Source organism: Microtus pennsylvanicus, chromosome 6, assembly GCF_037038515.1.
Source record: "Microtus pennsylvanicus isolate mMicPen1 chromosome 6, mMicPen1.hap1, whole genome shotgun sequence".
Taxonomy (NCBI): Eukaryota; Metazoa; Chordata; class Mammalia; order Rodentia; family Cricetidae; genus Microtus; species Microtus pennsylvanicus.
Genome location: NC_134584.1, coordinates 78,327,084 through 78,350,908, shown reverse-complemented (window position 1 = coordinate 78,350,908; position 23,825 = coordinate 78,327,084). Strand labels below are relative to the sequence as shown.

Here is a 23,825-nt window from a genome sequence, read left to right as displayed (position 1 = left end):
CTGGCCTTGTGTAGCCTCTTAATTAGAGCAGCTGTGTCCTCTCCCACTCTCCCCTCATAGCGCAACTACAGACATTCCGTCCTACAGACACGGACATGTCACTGAGAACGTGCGGGTTGCTCAGTTAGAGTTCTCAACACAAGTCTTATTTACCCTAAACGTCCGTCACAAAACTCTTCTCCAGCAAAGCGAGCTGCACGCGTGCCCTAGGGGGAATCACTGTAGCACACACCAACTATAGATCCTGACCTCTACACACACTCGGCAAGGAATTGGACACCCAGAGTCCCGGAGGTCAGGCTCGCTCGCTGTAAACAGGCTGCCTTGCTGTCTGGGCTCATACTGACACCAACTCTAGGCCTGGCCCCCAGGAACACATCAGCATTGTTCTGAAAAGCTTAAGCACCTGCTTGAGCACACTGGGAAATGCAGTTCAGAATGCATATTCCCTTTGCAAAACTGGTTCCAGGTGGACAGAGGGCAGAACCACCAAGTTATCCATGCCCCCCGAGGCGGGAGAGTTAAGTGTTTTGATGCCAGCATCACCTGCTCAGGTCCACATCACAGACAGCTCAAGCTAGGTTTTCCTAAGAGGGAAATTCACCAAATTCATGATTTTGCAGTTTATCGGTTATCCTGCTTGGACATTTTTTTTTTTTTTTTGGTTTTTCGAGACAGGGTTTCTCTGTGGTTTTGGAGCCTGTCCTGGAACTAGCTCTTGTAGACCAGGCTGGTCTCGAACTCACAGAGATCTGCCTGCCTCTGCCTCCTGAGTGCTGGGATTAAAGGCGTGCGCCACCACTGCCCGGCCTGCTTGGACATTTTTATTTTAAAATTAAAAAAACTCATGAAAACTGGCAACTCAAAAATCCAAGTCTTTTTCTTATTGCCTTCTTAGACAGGCCAGTTTACACAATGAAAAACCAGACAGTGGGTGGTGCAGCCCACAGTTAGGGTTTGGAAACGGGAGGAGCACATAAGCATTAGACTGTCCAAAGAAAGGCAGCAGAGGAGGAGGGTCCTGCGAGAAGGCCCTTTCCAAGCCCTGGAAATAGAGCAGATGAAGCAGGCAGCATCCTAAAGGGTTTGAAACGAGGGAGGCCGAGTGCCGGCAGGGAGGGCCGTGGGTTGCAACAAGGGTTTAAGTCGGACTGGTGAGGTTTCGGAGTTCGTCCCAAGCCTGGAATAAACACACTTATTTTTCTAACATGACCTCCCATTTACTTTCAGCTCCCCTCTTCACCTTTGCTCCACTCTAGACTGGCCCAAAGCCCTCTCCAGTCCCCAGCTAATGACATCAGGTTCAAAACAAAACTGTGCTCCCCTTTCTCAGTAGGCCTCTGAGATGGGGGTGTGGGGGCTACTGCAGCCAGCTCTGTCCTGGGTCACCTTCCAGCCCCCAGGCAGCTGCTTCTAGGCCACACCCACTTGCCCTTGGTTACTTAGGAAGAGGATACAAGAGTGGGGTGGATGGAGGAGGGAGTGGAGGGGGTGGGGCAGCCTTAGAGGATGTTTGTGCTTGCAAACAAGGACAGAGTTGGATTTTTTTATTTTTTTAAGTTCCAAACAGAGATCCTTCTGCAGTAGGTGCACTAAGGGAGATCTGTTTAACAATCTGAAAAAACAAAACTTCTTTGGGAATCTGTACTTCATCTGGGATTGAATTTCAGGAGTCTAGGAGCTTGGATGGGAAAAAGAATGTGTTTGTTTTCACTGAGTTCCTCTGACTTTAAAGGTAGACAATAGCCTGTCAGTGGTGGCACACATCCTTATTCCCAGCATTCGGGAGGCAGAGGCAGGTGGATCTCTGTGAATTGGAGCCAACCATAATAAGTTCCAGGACAGCCAGAGCTACACAGAGAAAAGCTATCTCAAAAAACCAAAACCAAAACAAAACAGAAGTGTAGTTAGCAAAGCGCTGTGACTTCTTAGAGAGAAGCAAGTGGGCGCAGTCCTGAAGTGTTAGCACTCACTGCTGGCATTAATGCTTGATGCCTGGCAGCTTTTTAAGCCATTATATTATTTAGCAGGACCCATATGCTATGCAATTTTCTGCTGAATACATATCTTTATCAGAATTTTATTTTCAGTATTTTGGTAACTCCATTTCAATGTAATTGGTTTCCCTTGTGACCAGTTAACTTTGTGTCCTCTTTTTCCACTGTGACATTTAACTTTGTGCTTTTTAAAATACAATGCTGATGTCTAGGAATTTTACCAGTTGATAAAATGATAAAGTTCAATCAACAGAATCCATGTAAAGAGCTGGGCATGGTGGAACAGGCTTGTAACCCAGTGCTGGGAAGGCAAAGGATTGCAGGTCCACAGGCTTTGGCCAGGAAGCCTAGCCAAAGTGGCCAGTCGTAGGTCCCAGTGGGAGACCCTGTCTCAACAAACAAGGCAGATGCTTTCTGAAGAATGGTATCTAAGGTTGTTCTGCCCTACACACACACATACACACACACACACACACACACACACACACACACACACACACAGAGTATTGTTCTCGGAAGGAACCCTCATGTTCACCAGATTTTTAAGGGGGTCTATGGCATTTGACAGTTAAGAAGCCTTGTCTTAACTTTTGTCTTCTGGAACTATTTTTAGATTATTTAAACAGTCATAAAAGGTTCCTTTCCACGTCCAGAAGCTGTCAGGATTTAGGAAACAGGGTGACCATATTGAGCTATTACTAGAGGCTACATGAGAAGTTAAAAAGCATGTCTTCCCAAGTTGGAGGTTAATTCAGTAAAGCATTTGAGCATCATTAGCCAACTTTCAGCTGTATGCTCCTTTAAAAAGACAGAAAACCAGGGGCTGGAGCGATGGCTCAGCGGTTCAGAGTACTGACTGCTTTCTCAGATGACCTGGCACCCTCACACATAGATGCAGACAGAGAATAAAGATAAATCAAGTTTTAAAAAAGACAGAAAACTGAACAGTTTGGATTTGTATAACTCCTTGCCGAGAGAGACACATTGCAGCCTTTAGCTGCCATGTTCCAGGTCAGTAGTTTCCAGGTGGCAAGTATTAGGAGAGAGAGTGGAGTTATTGATGGCTGCGCTGCTTGACTCTGGGGTCACATAGCAGTCATACCAGGCAAAGGGTTAAGTCCACTCACCGCAGCCACAGATAAGCTATTCGCCGTTAGCTTTCACTGTTCCTACATGAGTATGCCTTAACTACACTGATCTTATCAGAACGTTGAGGCTCATCAATACTCAAAGATGAAGTGTCTCGGATCCCATTTTATGAACTTCAAGAGGAGACTTTGTACTGATAGAGCTCCTCCACTGTGTAATAGAAATTGGAACGAGGGTCTCAGAAGTCTCCTTGTGGGGATGAGGAGATAATTTTGAAACTCATGATTTTCATGTGCTGCAGTTTAGAGTACAGAACTTGCCTAAATCCACTGCTAAAAAATAAAAGTAAATATTGAGCATAATGCAAGTTCTTTCCTGCTGTCAAAGAGGGGCATGTGACTGCATCTGTAAGCACAAAGGGTGGGGTGGGCAGCGTGCTGCACGGTCTGCTTACGTCCCGTGCCCCTCTTCCCTTGTCCTCACGGGACAGGCAGCGTGCTGCACGGTCTGCTTACGTCCCGTGCCCCTCTTCCCTTGTCCTCACGGGACAGGCAGCGTGCTGCACGGTCTGCTTACGTCCCGTGCCCCTCTTCCCTTGTCCTCACGGGACAGGCAGCGTGCTGCACGGTCTGCTTACGTCCCGTGCCCCTCTTCCCTTGTCCTCACGGGACAGGCAGCGTGCTGCACGGTCTGCTTACGTCCCGTGCCCCTCTTCCCTTGTCCTCACCGGACAGGCAGCGTGCTGCACGGTCTGCTTACGTCCCGTGCCCCTCTTCCCTTGTCCTCACGGGACAGGAAGCGTGCTGCACGGCCTGCTTACGTCCCGTGCCCCTCTTCCCTTGTCCTCACGGGACAGGAAGCGTGCTGCACGGTCTGCTTACGTCCCGTGCCCCTCTTCCCTTGTCCTCACGGGACAGGAAGCGTGCTGCACGGTCTTCTTACGTCCCGTGCCCCTCTTCCCTTTTCCTCGCTGGACAGTTTTACCAAGACGTGAAAGACTGGTGGCTCTTCGGCTTCTACTTCTGCATGCCGCTGGTGTGCACGGCCATCTTCTACACCCTCATGACCTGTGAGATGCTCAACAGGAGGAATGGCAGCTTGCGGATTGCCCTCAGTGAACACCTCAAGCAGGTAAGTGTCCACAGTTGCCGGGAACTCGGCCGAGGCCATTTGGGATGAACAAGCCCGTGAATGCAGGCACTTGCTTACAGAAGCATCACAGTCGGCTGCAGCTGCACAAATGACCCTGGCTTCAGTAAGATTAAAACGGATTGAAAACCGTCATCGTTTCTTACAGTGTCTTCTCCATGCATTGAATAAGCAAACATCAGTGTGTTACAATTACCTAAGCTAGCCAGCACAGTAATGTGTTGTACAGATGTGTAGTCTAGGAGTGACAAGCTGGACCACACAGCCTACTCTGAGGTAGATAATACCATCCAGGAGTGTGTTAGTACATGCTATGGTATTTGCACAGTGTTGAAACTGCCTCGCTACACATTTTTCAGAACATGTCTCTGTCTTTAAGCAGCACATGACCATGTGTTATGTAACAGATTTATGCTGATTTTCTAAAAATAAAGATGTTCTCCCATAGATGTTTTCTTTATATAGCCTTAGGAATTCCTATTGGGAAGTGGGAATCCTGCCTGTACACCAGATGGCCCTGGGAGGCTGGGCTTAAAGATAGTTAGCTCGAAAAGTGTATTGAGCATGTGTGTATGGGTGCATTGAAATGGGCTTGTGGTTGTGCCAGGACGGAAAGATGCCTGTGCTCATCTTCCCCTGTGCATTTTGTAGTCTAGTTGTGAATAAAATACAAATGCAGACAATTAGAAAACAGAACAATGCAGGGCAGTCCAAGCAGCCCTAGAATACGAAGCCGGGGCCTGTATGAAATGAAACTGGAGAAACTGCCTGTGGATGAGGGAGAAAGCAGAGGACAAAAGCTGTCTCAGTTGGAGGATGAAGCCTTGGGAGAACGTGGAATGGGCACCAGGCAATTGGAAACGGGAATTTAAGAATCAGTTTGGTCAGATGAGCACCTCAAATAAGACTCATGATAGGAAAACTGACTGAACACAGAAAAGGAGCTAAAATCGTGGAGGGCCAAAGTCTCAGAAGGAATTTGGACATGCCAATGGGAGTTAATGTGTCCTGTCGGCAGCAGCTACAACAGTCATATGGACTTCCTAGTTACATGACATTGGGCAGATTACTTCATGTCTCTAAGCTTTTAGGTTCTCATAAGCATGTAGTAATATGTTTACAGATTGCCAAAGGTGTATGAAGTGCCTAACAGTGTTCAGTTCCTAGTACACACTCAGCAAATAATTCACTTATGTTGATTCATAAAGTGGAAGTGCAAGTAAGTGCTTGGCAGCGGTGGGAGAGTACATACGAACATATAATAACATGGGAGAGTACATACAAACATATAATAACATGGGAGAGTACATACGGACATATAATAACATGGGAGAGTACATACGAACATATAATAACATGGGAGAGTACATACGAACATATAATAACATGGGAGAGTACATACGGACATATAATAACATGGGAGAGTACATATGAACATATAATAACATGGGAGAGTACATACGAACATATAATAACATGGGAGAGTACATATGAACATATAATAACATGGGAGAGTACATACGAACATATAATAACATGGGAGATTACATGCGGACATATAATAACATGGTAGAGTACATACGGACATATAATAACATGGTAGAGTACATACGAACATATAATAACATGGGAGAGTACATACGAACATATAACATGGGAGAGTACACACAAACATATAACATGGGAGAGTACATACAAACATATAACATGGGAGAGTACACACGAACATATAATAACATGGGAGAGTACACATGAACATATAATAACATGGGAGAGTACATATAACATATAATAACATGGGGAGAGTACATACAAATATATAATAACATGGGGACAGTACATACAAACATAACACGGGGAGAGTACATATGAATATATAATAACATGGAGAGAGTACTTATGAACACTCAGTCACATATGGAGAGTACATACGAACACTCAGTCACATATGGAGAGTACATACGAACACTCAGTCACATATGGAGAGTGCACACGAACACTCAGTCACATATGGAGAGTGCACACGAACACTCAGTCACATATGGAGAGTGCACACGAACACTCAGTCACATATGGAGAGTACATACAAACACTCAGTCACATATGGAGAGTGCACACGAACACTCAATCACATATGGAGAGTACATACGAACACTCAGTCACATATGGAGAGTACATACGAACACTCAGTCACATATGGAGAGTACACACGAACACTCAGTCACATATGGAGAGTACATACGAACACTCAGTCACATATGGAGAGTACATACGAACACTCAGTCACATATGGAGAATACATACGAACATTCCGTGACAACAAAGGCAGTGAAGCTGTTGCTGGAGCCCCTAAAGCTAGCCATATAATTATCACACACAAGCACACATCAGCGCCCTTTCAGTCACTCTGCTGATTTCCTGAGTTTCAGCCCTTGCCTGCAAACCAGCCATAATAATACATGAATGTGCTTTTATGAGACTCTCAGGAAGGAATGTGCACATGTGTGCTCTGTGAAGTCTACTGTGTCCCACAAATGGTAGCTATTACCTTTGACTGACAGGAGTGTTTATGCTGAGAAACTGTAGCCCGACTTTGTTCAGGCCAGTTGTGGTGGTGCAGTCTTCAATCCCAGCAGTAGGGTGGCTGAGGCAGGTGGATCTTTACGAGTTTGAACCCAGCCTGTTGTACAAAGTGAGCCCCAGGCCAGTCAAGGATAGTAAACAAACATTGTCTCAAAAATAAACAAGCAAAAACAAAAAAAATATAAAACTAACTAACCCAGCTTTTAAAAGCCCCCAGCCTGCAAAGTGGAATGCTCTCTGTCCCTGCTCCACACAACGCTCCGGAACCACACCCCGGCTGGTGTCATGACTGTGGGGGATTAAAGGCTTCAGTCCTCTGGGCCACAGCAGCAGTTTGGTAGAGAGTCTCTGCGAAGGGCTCAACTGCATATGTTTATTTTAGGCTTCCTGAACTTAATGTTAGAAGTCTCCAATTGAGGCAGCATTATTTTCCCCGCAGTCTGTTTCCAGTCAGCTTTGTTTGGTGTTGACTGACCCCAGTTTGCATTTTATGTCCCTAGTTCTGCTTCTGACTGTGTGTTTGTGTGTGTTGGGGGGGGGGGGTGATATATCTCAGCGGTGTGAGGCTATTCCCAACCTATGGCTGCTAAGACCAGGAGCAGACCCAGAGAGCGGTGAAGCTTCAGTTGGAGTCATTGCCTCATCAGCACCCAACGCTTCCCGCCATCGCTGCTCATAGCCTCACCCTTGCCCTTCTGTTTGCAGAAAGCAGGTCTCGGGAAACTATATGGCATTAAAAAGGAATTTTAAAATTAAAAGCAAATTTCAACCCAGGCATAGTGGCACATGCCTATAATGAGGCAAAGAGATCTCTTGGGCCCAGGAATTCACAACCAGCATGGACAACAAAGCAAGACCCTGTCTCAAACAAAATAAGTAAACAGTAAATAAAAGCAAAACAGTTGTAACAGTAGTTTCAAAATCAGAAACAAATGGAAATGGGCTGCTTTCTCTATACACTTGTTCCTTTGGGCGCTGTGTCTAGTCACCTTGGCTGTCATGCCAACTGCCTGACACTCAGCTTTCAACTAACTTTAAGGAGTGGCCTCTAGCCCTCCGCACTCCTCGAAAACACACATGCCCTCAACAAACACACATGCTCGCATGCTTAAACTCACAAACACACATGCTGCATGCTTAAACTCACAAACACACATGCTGCATGCTTAAACTCACAAACACATGCTGCATGCTTAAACTCACAAACACACATGTCCTCATGCTTAAACTCACAAACACACATGCTGCATGCTTAAACTCACAAACACACATGCTGCATGCTTAAACTCACAAACACACATGCTGCATGCTTAAACTCACAAACACACATGCTGCATGCTTAAACTCACAAACACACATGCTGCATGCTTAAACTCACAAACACACATGCTGCATGCTTAAACTCACAAACACACATGCTGCATGCTTAAACTCACAAACACACATGCTACATGCTTAAACTCACAAACACACATGCTGCATGCTTAAACTCACAAACACACATGTCCTCATGCTTAGATTAAACCACAGTGTAGACTCTGGCCACTTCCTGATGTTCTGGCCTAGACCTCTACTGTTGTCCTGAGGACAACATGAGCCCGGCAACTGAGCAAAGGCGTGGTTAATGATGCTTCCATGAGACAGTTGCACTCTGGGTATGTGGGGGCCGCTCTCTCCTCCCTCTGGTGTGTCACTATTCCGCCCCGTGGCAGCACTCACCTCTCTCCTTGTCTGCGTGCACTCTCCCCTAGCGTCGAGAAGTGGCGAAGACCGTGTTCTGTTTGGTTGTCATCTTTGCGCTCTGCTGGTTCCCTCTTCACTTAAGCCGCATTTTGAAGAAGACTGTGTATGACGAGATGGAAAAGAACCGATGTGACCTGCTCAGGTACCGTTCCGGGTGCCCACTGAAAAAACTAGTCTCCCAGCTTTCCACATTTATAGAATGTTTGCATTCTTACTAGCTCTGAAACTTAAAATTGTAACCTTAGTTATATGTTTTTAGCTGACACAGCCCATAACTGATCCCAAAATGTGAGTCCTGTCTGTTCCCTTCCTAAAGCCGGGCACAGGGATTGCCTCTAACCACAGCATTGGGCCTGCCGCCCTTCTTACAAATGTCCACCTGCCACTGTGAGACGTGGCTTTGGGGCACAAGAAATGCTCATCTGAGGGACAAATGCTGCTTACAGGTTTTCAAGTGGCGTGTTCTGATGACACTGTTTTCTTTTGCTCTAGCTTCTTGTTGCTCATGGATTACATCGGTATCAACTTGGCAACCATGAATTCTTGCATAAACCCAATAGCTCTGTATTTTGTGAGCAAGAAATTCAAAAATTGTTTCCAGGTAAGACTGTTTTGCAAGCTCTCTAAGGGCTACCGGCTCAGTGTGTCCCATACCCAATGGGCATAGCCCACTCCATTTCTTCCTGCTTTGACCAGTCATGTTTCTCTTCATTCAAGAAATGAAAATCGCTTCTTGCTGCCTAGAAAGAAAGTCAGACTTGAACACGGAGCGGAAGATCGGTATATATTCAGATGACATATTCACAGGTTAAAGCTAAAAGGACTGTCTTTACCGCATGCCAGTTTAGTGCCTCCCTTCAAGAGGAATGCTCAAACGTAAGCACCATACTCTGGAAATACAGAAAGCTGATCCACACCTTTCATTGTCTTAGACGTGAACTATTCTTAGGCAAACATGAGCTCTGTGGCTGAAGAAGCTCTCGCTAAACGCAATTAATGGTGCATTTGATAGCATTCTTTTCCCAGTTGGAGAGGTGATCCAGCAGGTAAGGACATTCACTGCTCTTGTAGAGGCCTCAGGCTCCCCTCCTAGCACTCACATGGTAGCTTAGAGCCATCTGGAACTACAGTTCCAGGGCATTCCATGCCCTCTTCTAGCCTCCTGGGACACCAATCACACACGTGGTGTGCATGCAAGCAAGCTCTCATACACATAAAATAAAAATAAAAAATTAAAAATAAATATAGTAATAATAAGTAATAGTATCTCCAAGAAAATGGGATACATACTACTCTGGACATCTGTCTGTACTGCTGTGACTTCAGACGAAGTCTATGTTCTTGTTTCAAATCTTCTTCCAGACAAGCCAACATCCTTAGGAGCCCCAAGCCTGTCATTGATGTGCCTTTTTCCCATTCTGGACTGACTGTAGCATAGCCCTAATGTTTACTGGGTTGTGTTATCTTGAACCAAGATGTTTGACTTTAGGTCACAATACATATTATGCAGAACATAGTAGAGGTAAGGGGAACAGGCCCTGGAAGCAGCCAATCTTGCCCGACAGCACCACTCAGCATTTATTAATGGTCTCATCCATGTGTGATTGGTGCCCCTCCAGCTCACTCAGTAACCTCACCTGAAAAATAGATGGGCTAAATAACCATCCAGTAAGTACGACTCAGTGGGCATGACTGATGGATGAATGGATAGGTAGGTAGGTAGACAGACAGACAGAAAGACAGATAGATAGATATAGATATGTCTTAGGTTTCTATTGCTGTGAAGAGACACTGTGACCACGGCAACTCTTATAAGGGAAATATTTAATTGTGATGGTTCACTTACAATTCAGAGGTTCAGTCCATTATGGTGGGGCGTATGGTGACATGGAAGCAGGGATAGTACTGGAGAAATAGCTGAGTGTCCTACATCTTGCTGGCAACAGGAAGTCAACTGACTCATTGGGTGGTATCCTCAGTACCTCAAAGCCCACGCTCACAGTGACACACAAGGCCGTACCCACTCCAACAAAGCCACACCTAATAGTGCCACTCCCTATGACATTATAGAATTATGGGAGCCAATTACATGCAAACTACCACAAGATGATAGAGAGATAGTAGAGAGATAGACAGACAGACAGACAGATAGTAGACAGATGAATGGATGGATGGACGGACAGACAAACAGATACATATACACACACAATAAGTACCCAGTATGAGTAGCTGGCTATTGCTTAACATAGAGAAGGAAAACAGTAACTTCTCTCACAGAACCCGTGATCTAAACAAAGACAGACATATCACTCAGAGGTTGGTACAAGCAGGTGAGAGTTGGTGATGGAGCTTCACTGCCATGACTTTGAGGTCTCCCAAAGGCTACAAACCACGAAGTGCTGGGACTAACATAGTTTGGCTCACATACGGGTCCCAACTTGTGTATTTATATATTAATTATAGGACAAGAAAAATTTCCTGTTAAAAATCCTCAGAAACTAAAACACATTCCCAAAGGAAAGAGTCCGGTCTGGAGAGCCCTGCCTTGCAATTCCCATTCTGCTCTTCTCCTTGGACCCCACTCTCATCCTTTATAAAGAGGTGTCAACAGCCCTACAGCGGGGCTGTAAGGAAGGTTAGCGGAGATACTGATAGATGCCAGCACCTCATAAGGAATACACTCTGATGAAAGCAGGTACCAGGCCCTTTCCCAGCTGATCTCCTCATGCCTTGGAAGAGCCTCCTCTCTTCTGTCCCTCTTCCGAGCTGTGAAGAACACAATTAATAAGAAGCAACTTCTGCTCCAACTGTCCTCAGTTGTCCATGGGCGTTGAGCCCTCACTGGTGATCCCCAAGCCTTCATGTGTGGCTAGGAATGGGCGGGCTGACTCAGTCACTCACACACCCTCTCTCTTTCCCACCCCCAGTCGTGCCTCTGCTGCTGCTGTCACCAGTCCAAAAGCCTCATGACCTCAGTCCCCATGAATGGAACAAGCATCCAGTGGAAGAATCACGACCAGAACAACCACAACACAGAAAGGAGCAGCCACAAGGACAGCCTGAACTAGATGAACCAGCCCTCTGCAGATTCGCCAATCACTGTGTCTTCAAGTCCTGGCGGGGAAAATGGACACACAGCAGCGGGCCTCCCTAAAGCTCCCAAATTCTCTCCCTTGGTCCTTCTCTAATACAACCCAAGAAAAGAAAAGCACTCCTGCCCTCCCAACAGCATGTGGTGGAACAGCTTCCAACCACAGTCAGTGGGTCTACCTAAAAATTTGCATATTTTGCATGTCATATCCAACACTTGAAAATTATGAGAGCTGAGGGAGATCGTTCAAGGAACCCATACAATATCTGCAATCTTTGCAGGAACACAGAGTTTGAAAGTTCAACCAGCATTCAGGCAGTTCTATGGGGCAGTGAGTAAGCTGAGGACCCTAGAGCAGTGGTTCTCAACCTTCCTAACCCTGCAACCCTATAAGACAGCTCCTCAGATTGTGGTGACCTCCAACCATAAATCATTTTTCTTTGTATTTCATAACTGTAATTTTTCTACTGTTATGAATCATAACGTAAATATCTGATATTTCTGATGATCTTGGGTGACCCCTCTGAAAGAGCCATTCGACCCCAAAGGGGTCTGACCCACAGGTTGAGAACCACTGATCTAGTGGTTCTACTGGGTTTAGTGGAACTGAAGAAGTGAGGCAAAGGCAATCAGGAGTTTGAGGTTAGTCTCATCCTCGTGGTTCATAAAATATTCTGTGTCAGAAATACAGATTTTAAAAAAGTTTAGAGATGATGACAAGATTCTTTTCGTTAGCCAGAAGCACTGTGAGGCTAAAGTACTTTGGAGATGTCATTTGGTGTTAGTGTTTTATATCTGCTTGGACCCTGGAAATGATTGTCCCTCTTATTTGCATATACTCAGAAGAAGATGCAGATGAGAGGATGGCATCGATGAGCAATGGGGCATGTTTCTGTGTCACTGTTTATTTGCAAACGTGACTTCTAAATGCCACAAATGCAGCCAGAGCCTGGCACTGCCGGAGCAGTGTAGTAGCTGCTCAACAAAGAATTTTTAAGGCCCTCTATTTTCTTTTTTTCTTCCTTTTTTTTTTGTTTTTTTTTCGAAACAGGGTTTTTCTGTAGCCTTGGTGCCCGTCCTAGAACTAGCTCTTGTAGACCAGGCTGGCCTCGAACTCCCAGAGATCCGCCTGCCTCTGCCTCCCGAGTGCTGGGATTAAAGGCGTGCGCCACCACCGCCCGGCTCTTTTCTTCCTTTTTTTTAAATGATGTTTTTATTAGATCATATTTGGATTTGGTTTTATTTAAATTTTGAGACAGGACTTCACTATGTACATCAAGCTAGCCCCTGAACTCACAGATATCCACCTGTTGCTGCCTCCCAAGTGCTGGAATTAATGGCGTGTGCCATTACATCTGGCGTGAGCATATTTTTATGTCAAATTAAAAATAATAGCACTTAGGAGCTGGACAAGATGGCACATGCGACATGCTTAAGGCTCTTAACACTTGGGGAGGCTGAGGCAGGATGACTGTGAGTGTCATCACAGTGGGAGGGATTCCACCTTAAAATAATAGCTATTAATAATAATCTGACATCCTCCAGTTCTAGTTCTCATAACCCATCTTTGGCAATGTGAAGGCATGTCCTGAAGCTAAAGTGAGTCGCTGGAGTGTGCCTGAGACGCCCAGTGCCATGCCGGAAGCACACCTAGGAGGAAAATGCCGAGTGGTTTCTGAGGACCTGAAAATCTTCTCCAAGTTCTGCGGTAGTAGCACGTATATGATGTGCGGTCCATTTCGTGCACTCAGTGTCTTCCACAGCGATGCCTGGCTACGGGCTTTCCTGCTCATTCCTTTTTCCAGGCAGGGAACAATGTCATAGTGGCCAAAAAAGCTGATTGTGTTGAGTGAAATGTATTATACCTGCGTGAGCCTTTAACTCTTCACTCCTCTCTGATATAAACTTCAATCTCCACCCTGTCCCCAGATTCCCAGTGGTCACCATTTCAAAGGGCCCTCAGTAATTCTACTGGGCATTTTCCCAGATGTTTACAGACTGTGAGAATGACAAATATCTTTTATTCTGTATGTATATAAATATATAAATAATTGTAAATTGCTTGTAGCCAAATTTTCTGTGATAGTCTCTATGGAATGTGTGAGAGTATAAGTGTGTGTGTGTGTGTGTGTGTGTGTGTGTGTGTGTGTGTGTGTGTGTGCGTGTGTGTGTGTGTGTGTGTTTAAGTACGTTTGGATTTAATATAATCTTAGGATGCCTTGTGTTTTTACCAAAGCACATGACTGGGAATGGATTCTAGCTTGTTGTTCATTATATAACCCATAAGAACCTCAAGTGTTCCATACTTGTGACTCGGTTACCATTACAGATTGTGGACAGCATCATCCAAGGGAATGAGCAGTCCATAGGCTAGCAGTTGGGGATTTTGTTAGGTTGGATGACTTGAAAAAGCAGCATTCGGGGCCATAGAGTTGTCCATGCTGGAGCAAGGTGTTTTGTAGTTGGAAGTATCATACTTCTCTCTTTATTTCCTTGAGTGTCTTTTTATTTGTGTGTGTGTGTGTGTGTGTGTGTGTGTGTGTGTGTGTGTGTGGTTACTTTTTGTACTGGGGATTAAGCCCATGACCATATGCTAGGCAAGTGTTCTACCATAGAGCGACATCTTCAGCCCAGAATTACTTTTGTTCTAATCCTCAACTGTGGTACAACTGAAAAGCTGCCTGGAGTTTCTGCCATATGCTTGGCTTATGGATAGATTGTTGGTGGAAAACTAGCTATGTTGACTTGTGTCCTATTTTATTACAGTCACCACATCAGGTTGTTCGGACTGCAGGGCTGAGACATACTGTCCCTCTGTGTGGTAGTAGTCAAGTCCCATTGCACCACTGGAGTGTCACACACCTGTACATGCCTATAATTAGATATAGAGGCACACAGTTTTGTTTATTAGGCCGTTGTCTTCTTAAAGATGCTCTTTTTTACATATAAAATACATGTTTTAAATCCAGAACCTCTTAGATCTGAATACACAGGCTTCGGTGTGCATTTTGTTCTTGGACTGATAACTGTGGCTCACTCATACAAACAGTTCTGATTTCTACCTTTACCATATTTCCAGCAAATTACTTTGTCGAAATGAGGGAGAAGCTAAGGGCCTGGGTTGGTAGTGTCCTTAAACAGAAAATAAAGGTTTACAAAAATATTGCAAGTGTCCTTCTCTCTCTTCTTTTTTTATCTCTTTCCCCCTGAGACAGGGTTTCTCTGTGCAGCCCTGATAGTCTTAACACTCATTCTGTAGACCTGGAACTCAGAGAATTGCCATCAGCGCTGGTGTGTCTTCTCACTTAAATAGATCTTCCTAGGAGTGCCTGTTGTAGAGAGTCTCGAGATTTCACCTTAGTAGCAGTCAGGCAAGCAATCTCACTTTTGAACAGATCCTCTGTCTAGTCTCCATCACCCTGCCCTGTTGTGCCGCACAGTTAACTCTCCCATCCGTCCCTTATCTTTCTAGTCAAATCATACTGCTTGATATTGGTTATACAGCAGTGAACAAAACAGACAAAGTCCCAGATCTGATGGAGCTTGCGATCCAGAGGAATTAAGAGCCAATAAACAATATGCTGTTTGACTACACAAAGAAAAACACACACCCATGGCCTGTTTGTTTGACATCGCCAATTAGATGGCTAATAGACCATAATATATACAGAATGAACCTGACATCTCCCAAACTGTGCTAGCAAAATATTCTGTTCAGTTAAATACAGTCCCATCTTTGGGCTATTTAAGACAAACATTTGAAGCCACTTCTCATTGTTTTCTCTTACACCTTACACCAACATCTCAGTGAGTGCAGAAGCCCCCTTGGTAGATTGTGCCTAGGACTGTGCCACCTTTCTGCCCACCTCTGTCTCCTACTGTGTCGTCTATGTCACCTGTGACACTCCACCTGGGGCCGGTGTTAACTGTAGCAGGTTCTCATCCTGTCTGCTTGTTCCCTGCTTTGCACACACCCACACTCGTGGGAGGTCACACTCCATCCACACTGAGACTGGGTAAAGCCAGGCTGGCCAGCGTATTTGTGGGGGTTTGGGGTCTAAGAAAGCATTAGGTAAGAGAGATCCGTGTCCCTCTGTGCTAGGGCAGAAAGCTCGTGAGCCTGGAGCTGGCACCCGTGGTTTGGGATGATGAAAAGAATGAATCTATCCAAGACACAAATATGATGAGTATTGAGGTTGCCATTTTGGGGTTTTCTTAATGCTTCCCATGGCTTGTGGGAACAAATCAGCTCCTTTACCTTTTGTCCTGTTCTGGTTAGAATCCGTTTTCCATTGCTTAGAAGAACACATTATAAGACTAGCTCGCCTAAATTATCTTGATTCATCTTTTTGCATTTGGAATTGGTTTGTTTGTTTTAGAGCAGGTTAAAGTGTGCAAAAAAAGTAAACCAGAATTGAGTTGTTTCTACACGCTCCCTTTTCCCCCCTCCACTCTCAGTGTCTCCCATTACCCTTTGGCTCAGGACAGCAGGGACTGAACCAAGGCTAACATGGCTTCATTACTAAAGTTTAGACTTTACATCGGGACTCGCCCCCTGTGCTCTACATCCTGTGGGTTTTAGCAGGTGTCACATAACCTCCAATACCGTCATTCAGGAGAGGTCCCAGCTCAAAAGCTCTGGCACCTCTCTTCTCTTCCCTCCTCTCTCAGCCCACCTCTGTCCCTCAGACCCCTTGGCTTATCTTTTCACACAATACAAATACAGATGTTCTGGCTAGTTTTAAGTCAGCTTCCACAAGCTAGAGTCCTTTGAGAGGAGGGAACTAGAGTTGAGAAAATGTTTCTGTAAGATCAGGCTGTAGACAACAAAATAGACGGGAGAGGGTGCAAACTGTTGTAAGTGGGACCATCCGTGGGCTGGTGGTCCTGGGTTCTATAAGAAAGCAGGCTGAACAATCCATGAAGAGAAGTAAGCACCCCTCCACGGCCTCTGCATCAGCTCCTGCCTCCAGGTTCCTGCCCTGTTTGAGTTCCTGTCCTGACTTCCTTCAGTGATGATTTGATTGTGACACAGAAGTGGAAGCCAAATAAACCCTTTCCTCCCCAAGTTGCTTTGGACAACGGTGTTTCATTGCAGCAATAGTAACTCCAAGACAGTGAACGCCCCCCTGTTACATGGTATTAACTGCCAGAAGCACGCCAAGAGATGTAGAGATAAATAAATGCAATGGAATATTTGGTGAGAACTCAGCAGACAAAGGAACTCAGGGCTCAGGAGTCAGCATGAGCGCAGACATTGTGAGCCCTTTTCAAGTCTGTGGAAATAAGACAGGAGTCTAGCATCATAACAAGAAACAGCAGCCTTGCCTCTGCATTGTGTTAAGTCAGTAAGTATTACTTCCCATTCAAAAAGGTACAGCTACCCAGGGACTGGAGGTCTTGCTCAGGGTTAGTGTACCTACCTACCGTGTGGTAGGACTGAGTTTCCATCCCCAGCACTGCAACTATAAATAATAACCAAACGAATACTTAACTCTATCCAACGAATCTTAAAGGACTAACATAATGAACTAAGTGGACATGGGTCCAAATAGCCAAGCTAAGCGTGCATATAGACTAGCCTGCTCCCTGCATTCTTCTTCCCAGTGCTGCTAGCCCCTGGCACAGTATGGAGGTGGCACTCTATGCCTGAACTGAGGGAACACTCTGCGAAGCTCATGGAACTTCCAATCTAGTGATTCTGAGTTGGTCAGAACTAGTGCTGTGCCATCTCCACTGATTTTACCTGACACTTGAAACAAGCAAAGTTACATCAGAACACACGTCTACCACACACGCACTGATTGGTTCTGAAGGGGTAGTGAGGTCTTCCTATTTTAATATTCCCCAGCGGTTTTTAAATAACTCTCCATGCGCTAGAGTTTCTGTCATTCTTTTTCTCTGAGTAGTAACAAAGATGACCCGGGATCTATATTTGGTCAGCATTGTGCTCTGTGCCTTTTTATTTTTATAATAAAACCGAGAAAAGCCTCAGCTCTGAAAATAAGAAAATAATAAAGGATGCAGAACGCTTGCCTGTGTAAGGCTGGTCTCCCGTAAGGCAGCAGACTAGCACACTTCCTTTGTCTTCCCCTCCTTCCCTAAGCTTTGGCATCAGGATTATTCAGTAGAATCTATCAAATGTGTTCGTTCCTGGGAGGAATTAAGCCAGGAGCTTCCATGCCAACTCGAAATAGAATCAGAGGAGTCATGGAACCTCCCCAGAGCAAAAAAGAGAATTCCAAAGATTTTTCCTTTTTAGTTCAAAACTACCATCCCCTTATCTGGTCGATGATCAATGCTCACTTCAATGTGATTCTGTGATGGCAGATACAAGTATGTGTTTGGTGTTGTGTAATAGATTTGTCCCAGATGGGAGTTAACCTTGCCCAGACTATGTACTACCCCACTGTCAGCCAAGTCACTGGCCCAAGCCCCTCCAGGGCACAGCCCTGACTCACTCCGTTTACACATTTTCCCCAGAATACAGCCACTTCTCCATCAACTGTAGCTCTCTACTTATCCTCAAGCTTAACTAGTAAGTCCAAAAATGGAAAATCTACCAACACACATGTGTGTGCATGCTTGTGTGTGCGTGTGTGTGCATATATGCATGTGTGTATGTGTGCGCAGTGTGTGTGTGTGTGTGTGTGTGTGTGTGTGCAAGAGAAGGCTTGGTGCATTTAATAGACTGTAAATCAACAAGGGGAACGAACCAGGCTTGTAAGCAGTTGTGGGAGAGGACCTGTAGATGGCATCGGCCACCAGCTGACCCCAGAAAGACAGTTCAAGAGAAAAGCATCCCGTGTTTCTGAGACAGAAGAACTGAGGTTGGCAAAAGGAAAAGACCCTATGTGGAGACAAAACAAAGACAACTGATATATCAAGGTCTCCAGGAAGTGAGAGCAGGATACAACAGCCAAACTCCAGAAGGGTGATCCTCTCTGCCGACAACCAACAGCTATATTTTCCTGAATCCCTTGTCTTCTGGCTCTGTTTAGAGTCTAAGGACAGGAAGGAGACTTTTCTGCCATTTAAAGGCATGGACCAGTAAGATGGCTCAGCAGGTAAAGGCACTTGCCCCAAGCCTGGCGATTCAGAGTCAGCCCAGGAACCCTTGTAGACATAGAGAGTCCAGCTCCTCCAAGTTGTCCTCTGACCTCCACACACCCATGATATACAGGATCCCCCTCTGTATAACAACAGCAACAAGAATAATAATCCTTCTTAGGATAAAATATGCCTAAACATTGAAAAGGTAACCAAAAGTCACCTTCATGAACGCTTACTTTGCCTGAACCACCTCTGGCTGGGGTGGGAGTGACAGGTTGGAGGGAGCTAATCTACAACTGGGATCAGAAGAAATCTTAGAGACTGTGGCTGATGTCCATGGATGCTCAGGTCTATAACGTATAAGGTGACCAGGAAGTGTGTGTGCCTGCATTTACAAGCACTATAGATTTTTATATGAGTTTTGATCTCCCTCAATCTCGCTTTTAGCTTCACACATGCCAGGCAAGCACTCGAGCACCAAGCTACAGTCACAACTGAAGTATTCTCAACAACAACTGTTACAAAAACTGTAAGAGCATTCAATTACACGTCTATATTTTTTTGCAGAACTGAGAGGGATGGTGAACATCCAGTTGCTGAAGATCTATCTGTACGATGATGCCTTAGTACCCCATGACAGCCTACACGGATGCTCTTTCTCAGTATCCTGAGTCCGTCTGCGATGGTGATATCAGAGATGAAGCCCTGAAGCAGTCTAGCTTCCTATATCTGTCCTTAGAGAATCTGTCATGTTGTAGACTGTTTTCTAACTACCCCTCCCTCCCTAGGCAGCACATTCCCCAGTATGCTTGAGTCTGGTGTTCATTAGGCAGGAGAGATCCTGGAGTTACAACTTTCTCTTCACTGTCTCTGTTTCTCAGATTTCATAACACTTGTAGATATCCAGTAAGTTCGTTCTACACTGCAAAGTTCTTTAGAACCTGCTAGGCGGTACAGTCACACGTGTCTACAGGCTGCCTGGTATCCAAAGGATATTTTCAGCCAAACCACAGAGGGCTCAAAGGAGCTCCATCTACTGGACTCTGAGCCAGCTGAGGCAAAATGATGGTTTAAGTTCCAACCGTCACCCATCATCCCCACAGACTAGCTCGGTACTACAGGAAGTGCTTTGTGGTTATACTTATGTAATCTCAACCAGGAATTATGATATATGACGTACAATTTACAAGTTCTTGCCTCTGTTATTATACAGGACGCAACAAGAAAAAAGCGGTCAGTTTAAATGTTACCTCCCCAGAGGAAACATCCGGTCACAGAAAGGTTTTTTTTTTCTCTCACTTAATAATGTGTATGTATCATTTGTGTCCCCTCATTACGCAAAAGACATAGTTGCTTTATGGTTTATGGTTGGGGACAGTTTATTATACTGTTCCCACTGCCTCGTGTAATTCTGGGTGGCACAAAGTGTGTGCTCAATGTGTAGACATTAATGACTTTAAATCAAGGGGACACAATATAGGAAATGAGTAGGAGTCTACCTAAGCATTCCTCAAGTCTGCCTTTAATCCACGTTGAATCTTCCTTATCTAAGGTCTTGAGCCAGAAATATGTTAGATTTTGGAGTTTCCATGGGCTGTGCATATTTGAATAAAATTTAGTTGAACTTCCATAATTCAAATTTCTGAAACCTCAAATGCTTCAAAATCTGAGATATTTTAAACATCTTACAGCCCTGGAAGTTTTTGGTTCTCAGATTTTCTGATTAAAGAGACTCAGCCTGTATCTGAATAAGCAATTCTGTAGAGCGGGCAAGAAATAAATGGCAGTAAAGAGGTTTTGATTGTTACCTTGGCCTTTACTCCAAGGCCTTTCTTATTGATTTGATACTGTTCTTATGAATGAATGTTGGAAGGAGCCACTGCTTGTTGGTTCCCAGATGCCCAGCTAGCTTAGACCTAAAATAATCACACAAAAACTGTATTAATTAAATGACTGCTTGGCCCATTATCTCTACCTTCTTATTGGCTAGCTCTTAAAAATTAATTTAACCCATTTCTATTAATTTGTATATCACCACGAGGTTGTAGCCTACCAGCAAAGTTTCAGCACATCTGTCTGTGGCTGCAGCTCCACGGCTTCTCTCTGACTCCACCCTTCTTTCTCCCAGCATACAGCCTAGCTTTCCCTGCCTAATTCCATTCTTTCCTACTATATGTTCAAAGCAGTTCTTTATTCATTAACCAATAAAAGCAACACATAGTCAGAAATACTTCCCACACCATTTCCCCTTTTCTGTTTAAACAAAATGGAAGGCTTTGACTTTAACATAGTAAAATTACATATAACAAAACAGTTATCAAGCAAGAATTACAGTTACAATATTTATATCTACTTTATCTTTTATAATAACTAAGGAAAACTATAACTATAAATTCTTCAACTTCATCAAAGACTCCAGAAGGATATATTACCTAAGTAAACAGGAAGTACATTGTAAGCAACTTCCAAAACTCTAGAATTGACAGAGACATCTCACTGTCTGAACAGTCACCCAAAGTTCTTCTGTACCGTTGGGTCATCTATCTTCTGCTTACAGGTCCATAGTATCCTGCAGACTTTTCCATGAAGCAAGAAATTTCAAAGACAGTTCCACCTATATTGGCAGTTTATCAGTCACTTTCTTCTGTGTTCTGCAGAATGTCTAGCAAACTCTTTCATGAAGCAGGAACCCCAAAGGACCATCTCACCTTTAGGCAAGTTCAGCAGTCATTTCTCTTGGGTCCTTCATGTTCAGTTAAGCAGTCCAGGCAAGGGCAGTTTCTTGCCCAAATGGCAGCAAACTCCATAAGGAGTCCTTTGATGCCCATCTTCCTCTCAAAGTAATTGGTACTGCCAGGAGAAAACGTGTCTCATTGTCATGAAAAGTCCTAAGGCATTAAAACATTTTAAGTACCATACTCTGTAGTCTTTGAAAGGTTTGAAGAATACCTACCTATCTGAAATACATCTTTGTACACCTTGAAAACCTAACTAACATAACTACAAGCTTGGCTTTTATAGAAGACTCTCTATTTGCCTATACTTCTTAATTATTCATTACATTTTAATGAGCTGCACAATCACAATACCTTAATCAAGAGCAGAAATATACATAAAACAAATTTGACCCAAAATTTATTATTAATAAACCAAGATCCACACCAATGCAAAGTATTGATCTCTATAGCATGTAAAGAAACATTAACAAACAATATTTGGGAATATGGGTGGAGTTTTTATCCAAACTTCTTCCTGCTGTTTATTGGGTGAAGTAATTTTTTGAGGGTAATCAAGGCGACCTTTCGGGGGTCTTGTTCCATCAAGCCGTATTTGTCTGGAAGCACTCCACAGGGTCTCATCTTTTGTGGAAACAAAAGAAGATCATTTGGCCAAAGCAACATATCCAGACCCAAATTCTGGAGTCAAGATACCTTTATAATATACATGCTGGTTAAGCTTAGTAGCCCATACAATGAAATGTCTCTCTGTACTTAGCTCCTTCACAGTCAAAAAATTCAAAGCAAACACAGTAATATACATAATCCAGACTCTTTGTGAATTGTCCATTTTGACATGGCTTATTTTTCTTTACTCCTTTTAAGCTATGACTATATGTACTCTGTCTCCTTAAAGACTTTACCATTTTTTTTAAAAAGCATTAACTTTATTATATGACTTTCTATACCTTTTTCTTCTCTCTTCTATGCCTACATACATTTATCCAACACTGTGACTCATCTAGATTTGTCATTTTTGCATATCTGTGATTTTTTACTGTCCAGGAGCGCATTTTAAAATGTTCAGCACTTCTTACAACTTAAGCAGCGTCATTACTAGGGTATATACAGTACTTCATGTTTGCCCCATCCAGCCCAGCATGGTGGAGCTGCTCATGCCTCTGAGCCCTGCACATCACCCCACTTCCAGGCACACAGCTGGTCCATGTTGCCACCAAGCAAGCTGCAGCACATTGCTCACAAACCCCATCCAAATGCTCGGTTTCCCAAAAGAGTCAGAGTTTGTGCTAGCAACACAGCCCACGGCTGGGAAGCTGCCATTTTGAAACCACACAGCTGCTACCACTGAATCAGTAAGACCTCTCTTAAAGGAACTGCAGCATGCCACTAGCAAACAGCAAGAAGCTGTATTAAACTCTGTGTTTTTGTGTCTAGAATTCCTTTTCAAGCCCTCTCAGGTTTTAAGTGGATTTTAGTCAATCATGTTGGCACCAATTTGTTGGAAGGAGGCACTGCTTGTTGGTTCCCCAGATAGCTTGGACTAGAAATTAATACAGAAACTGTATTAATTAAATTACTGCTTGGCCCATTAGCTCTAGCTTCTTATTGGCTAACTCTTACAAATTAATTTAATCCATTTATATTAATCTGTATATCACTGCGAGGTTGTGGTTTACCAGCAAAGTTTCAGCACATCTGTCTCTGGTGGCAGTTGCATGGTGTCTCTCTGTCTCTGCCCTCTCTCTCCCAGCATACAGCCTAGCTTTCCCTGCCTAGTTCTCTTCTTCCCTGCATAGGCTCAAAGCAGTTCTTTATTCATTAACCAATAAAAGCAACACATAGAGAGAAAGACCTCCCACACCAAATGAAGAATTTCTTTTCTACTAAATTATTGTTGTTTTGGTTTGGGGTGGTGTTTTGCTTGTTTGTTTGTTTGTTTGTTTGTTTGAGATAGGGTCTTATGCAGCCCAAACTGGCCTTGGATTCAGTAAGTAGCCAAGGATGACCTTGGATTTCTGATTCTTCTGTCTCCACCTCTCTAACTCTTGGTTTATAAGCAAATGACACCATCACGTCTTGAAATGCTGAGGACAGAACTCTGACCTTAAAGATCACAAAGGAAGCACTCCACCAACTGAGCACATCAGAGCCTAGTCATTGGAGAGTGGTTGGGAAAACTGTGAGCTTAACCCCAATTTCAACAAAGCAGGTACCTAGTTACATACCCATAAGGATCTATATTCTGGGCTTCAAAGAAGTATTGAGGCCAGAGATGGAACTCTGGTATGATACAATTATCTGTATTCTGTCAATTATATTTTAAATAAATGCTGATTGGTCAGTAGCCAGGCAGGAAGTATAGGTGGGACAACCATACAAGAA

The 23,825-nt window shown here is 44.2% G+C and overlaps 1 protein-coding gene across 1 annotated transcript in view; it reads left to right on the top strand.

Annotated features, from left to right (window-relative positions):
* The window catches only part of Ednra (endothelin receptor type A), a 67,711-nt gene extending 52,896 nt beyond the window's left edge, over positions 1-14,815 (top strand). The window contains exons 5-8 of the mRNA XM_075976515.1: positions 4,065-4,217; positions 8,570-8,703; positions 9,054-9,162; positions 11,489-14,815. Of these exons, the coding sequence (XP_075832630.1) occupies positions 4,065-4,217; positions 8,570-8,703; positions 9,054-9,162; positions 11,489-11,629 (537 nt within the window). The 3' untranslated portion in view covers positions 11,630-14,815. The remainder of the gene's footprint in view (positions 1-4,064; positions 4,218-8,569; positions 8,704-9,053; positions 9,163-11,488) is intronic.
* Positions 14,816-23,825: the final 9,010 nt, after the last annotated feature.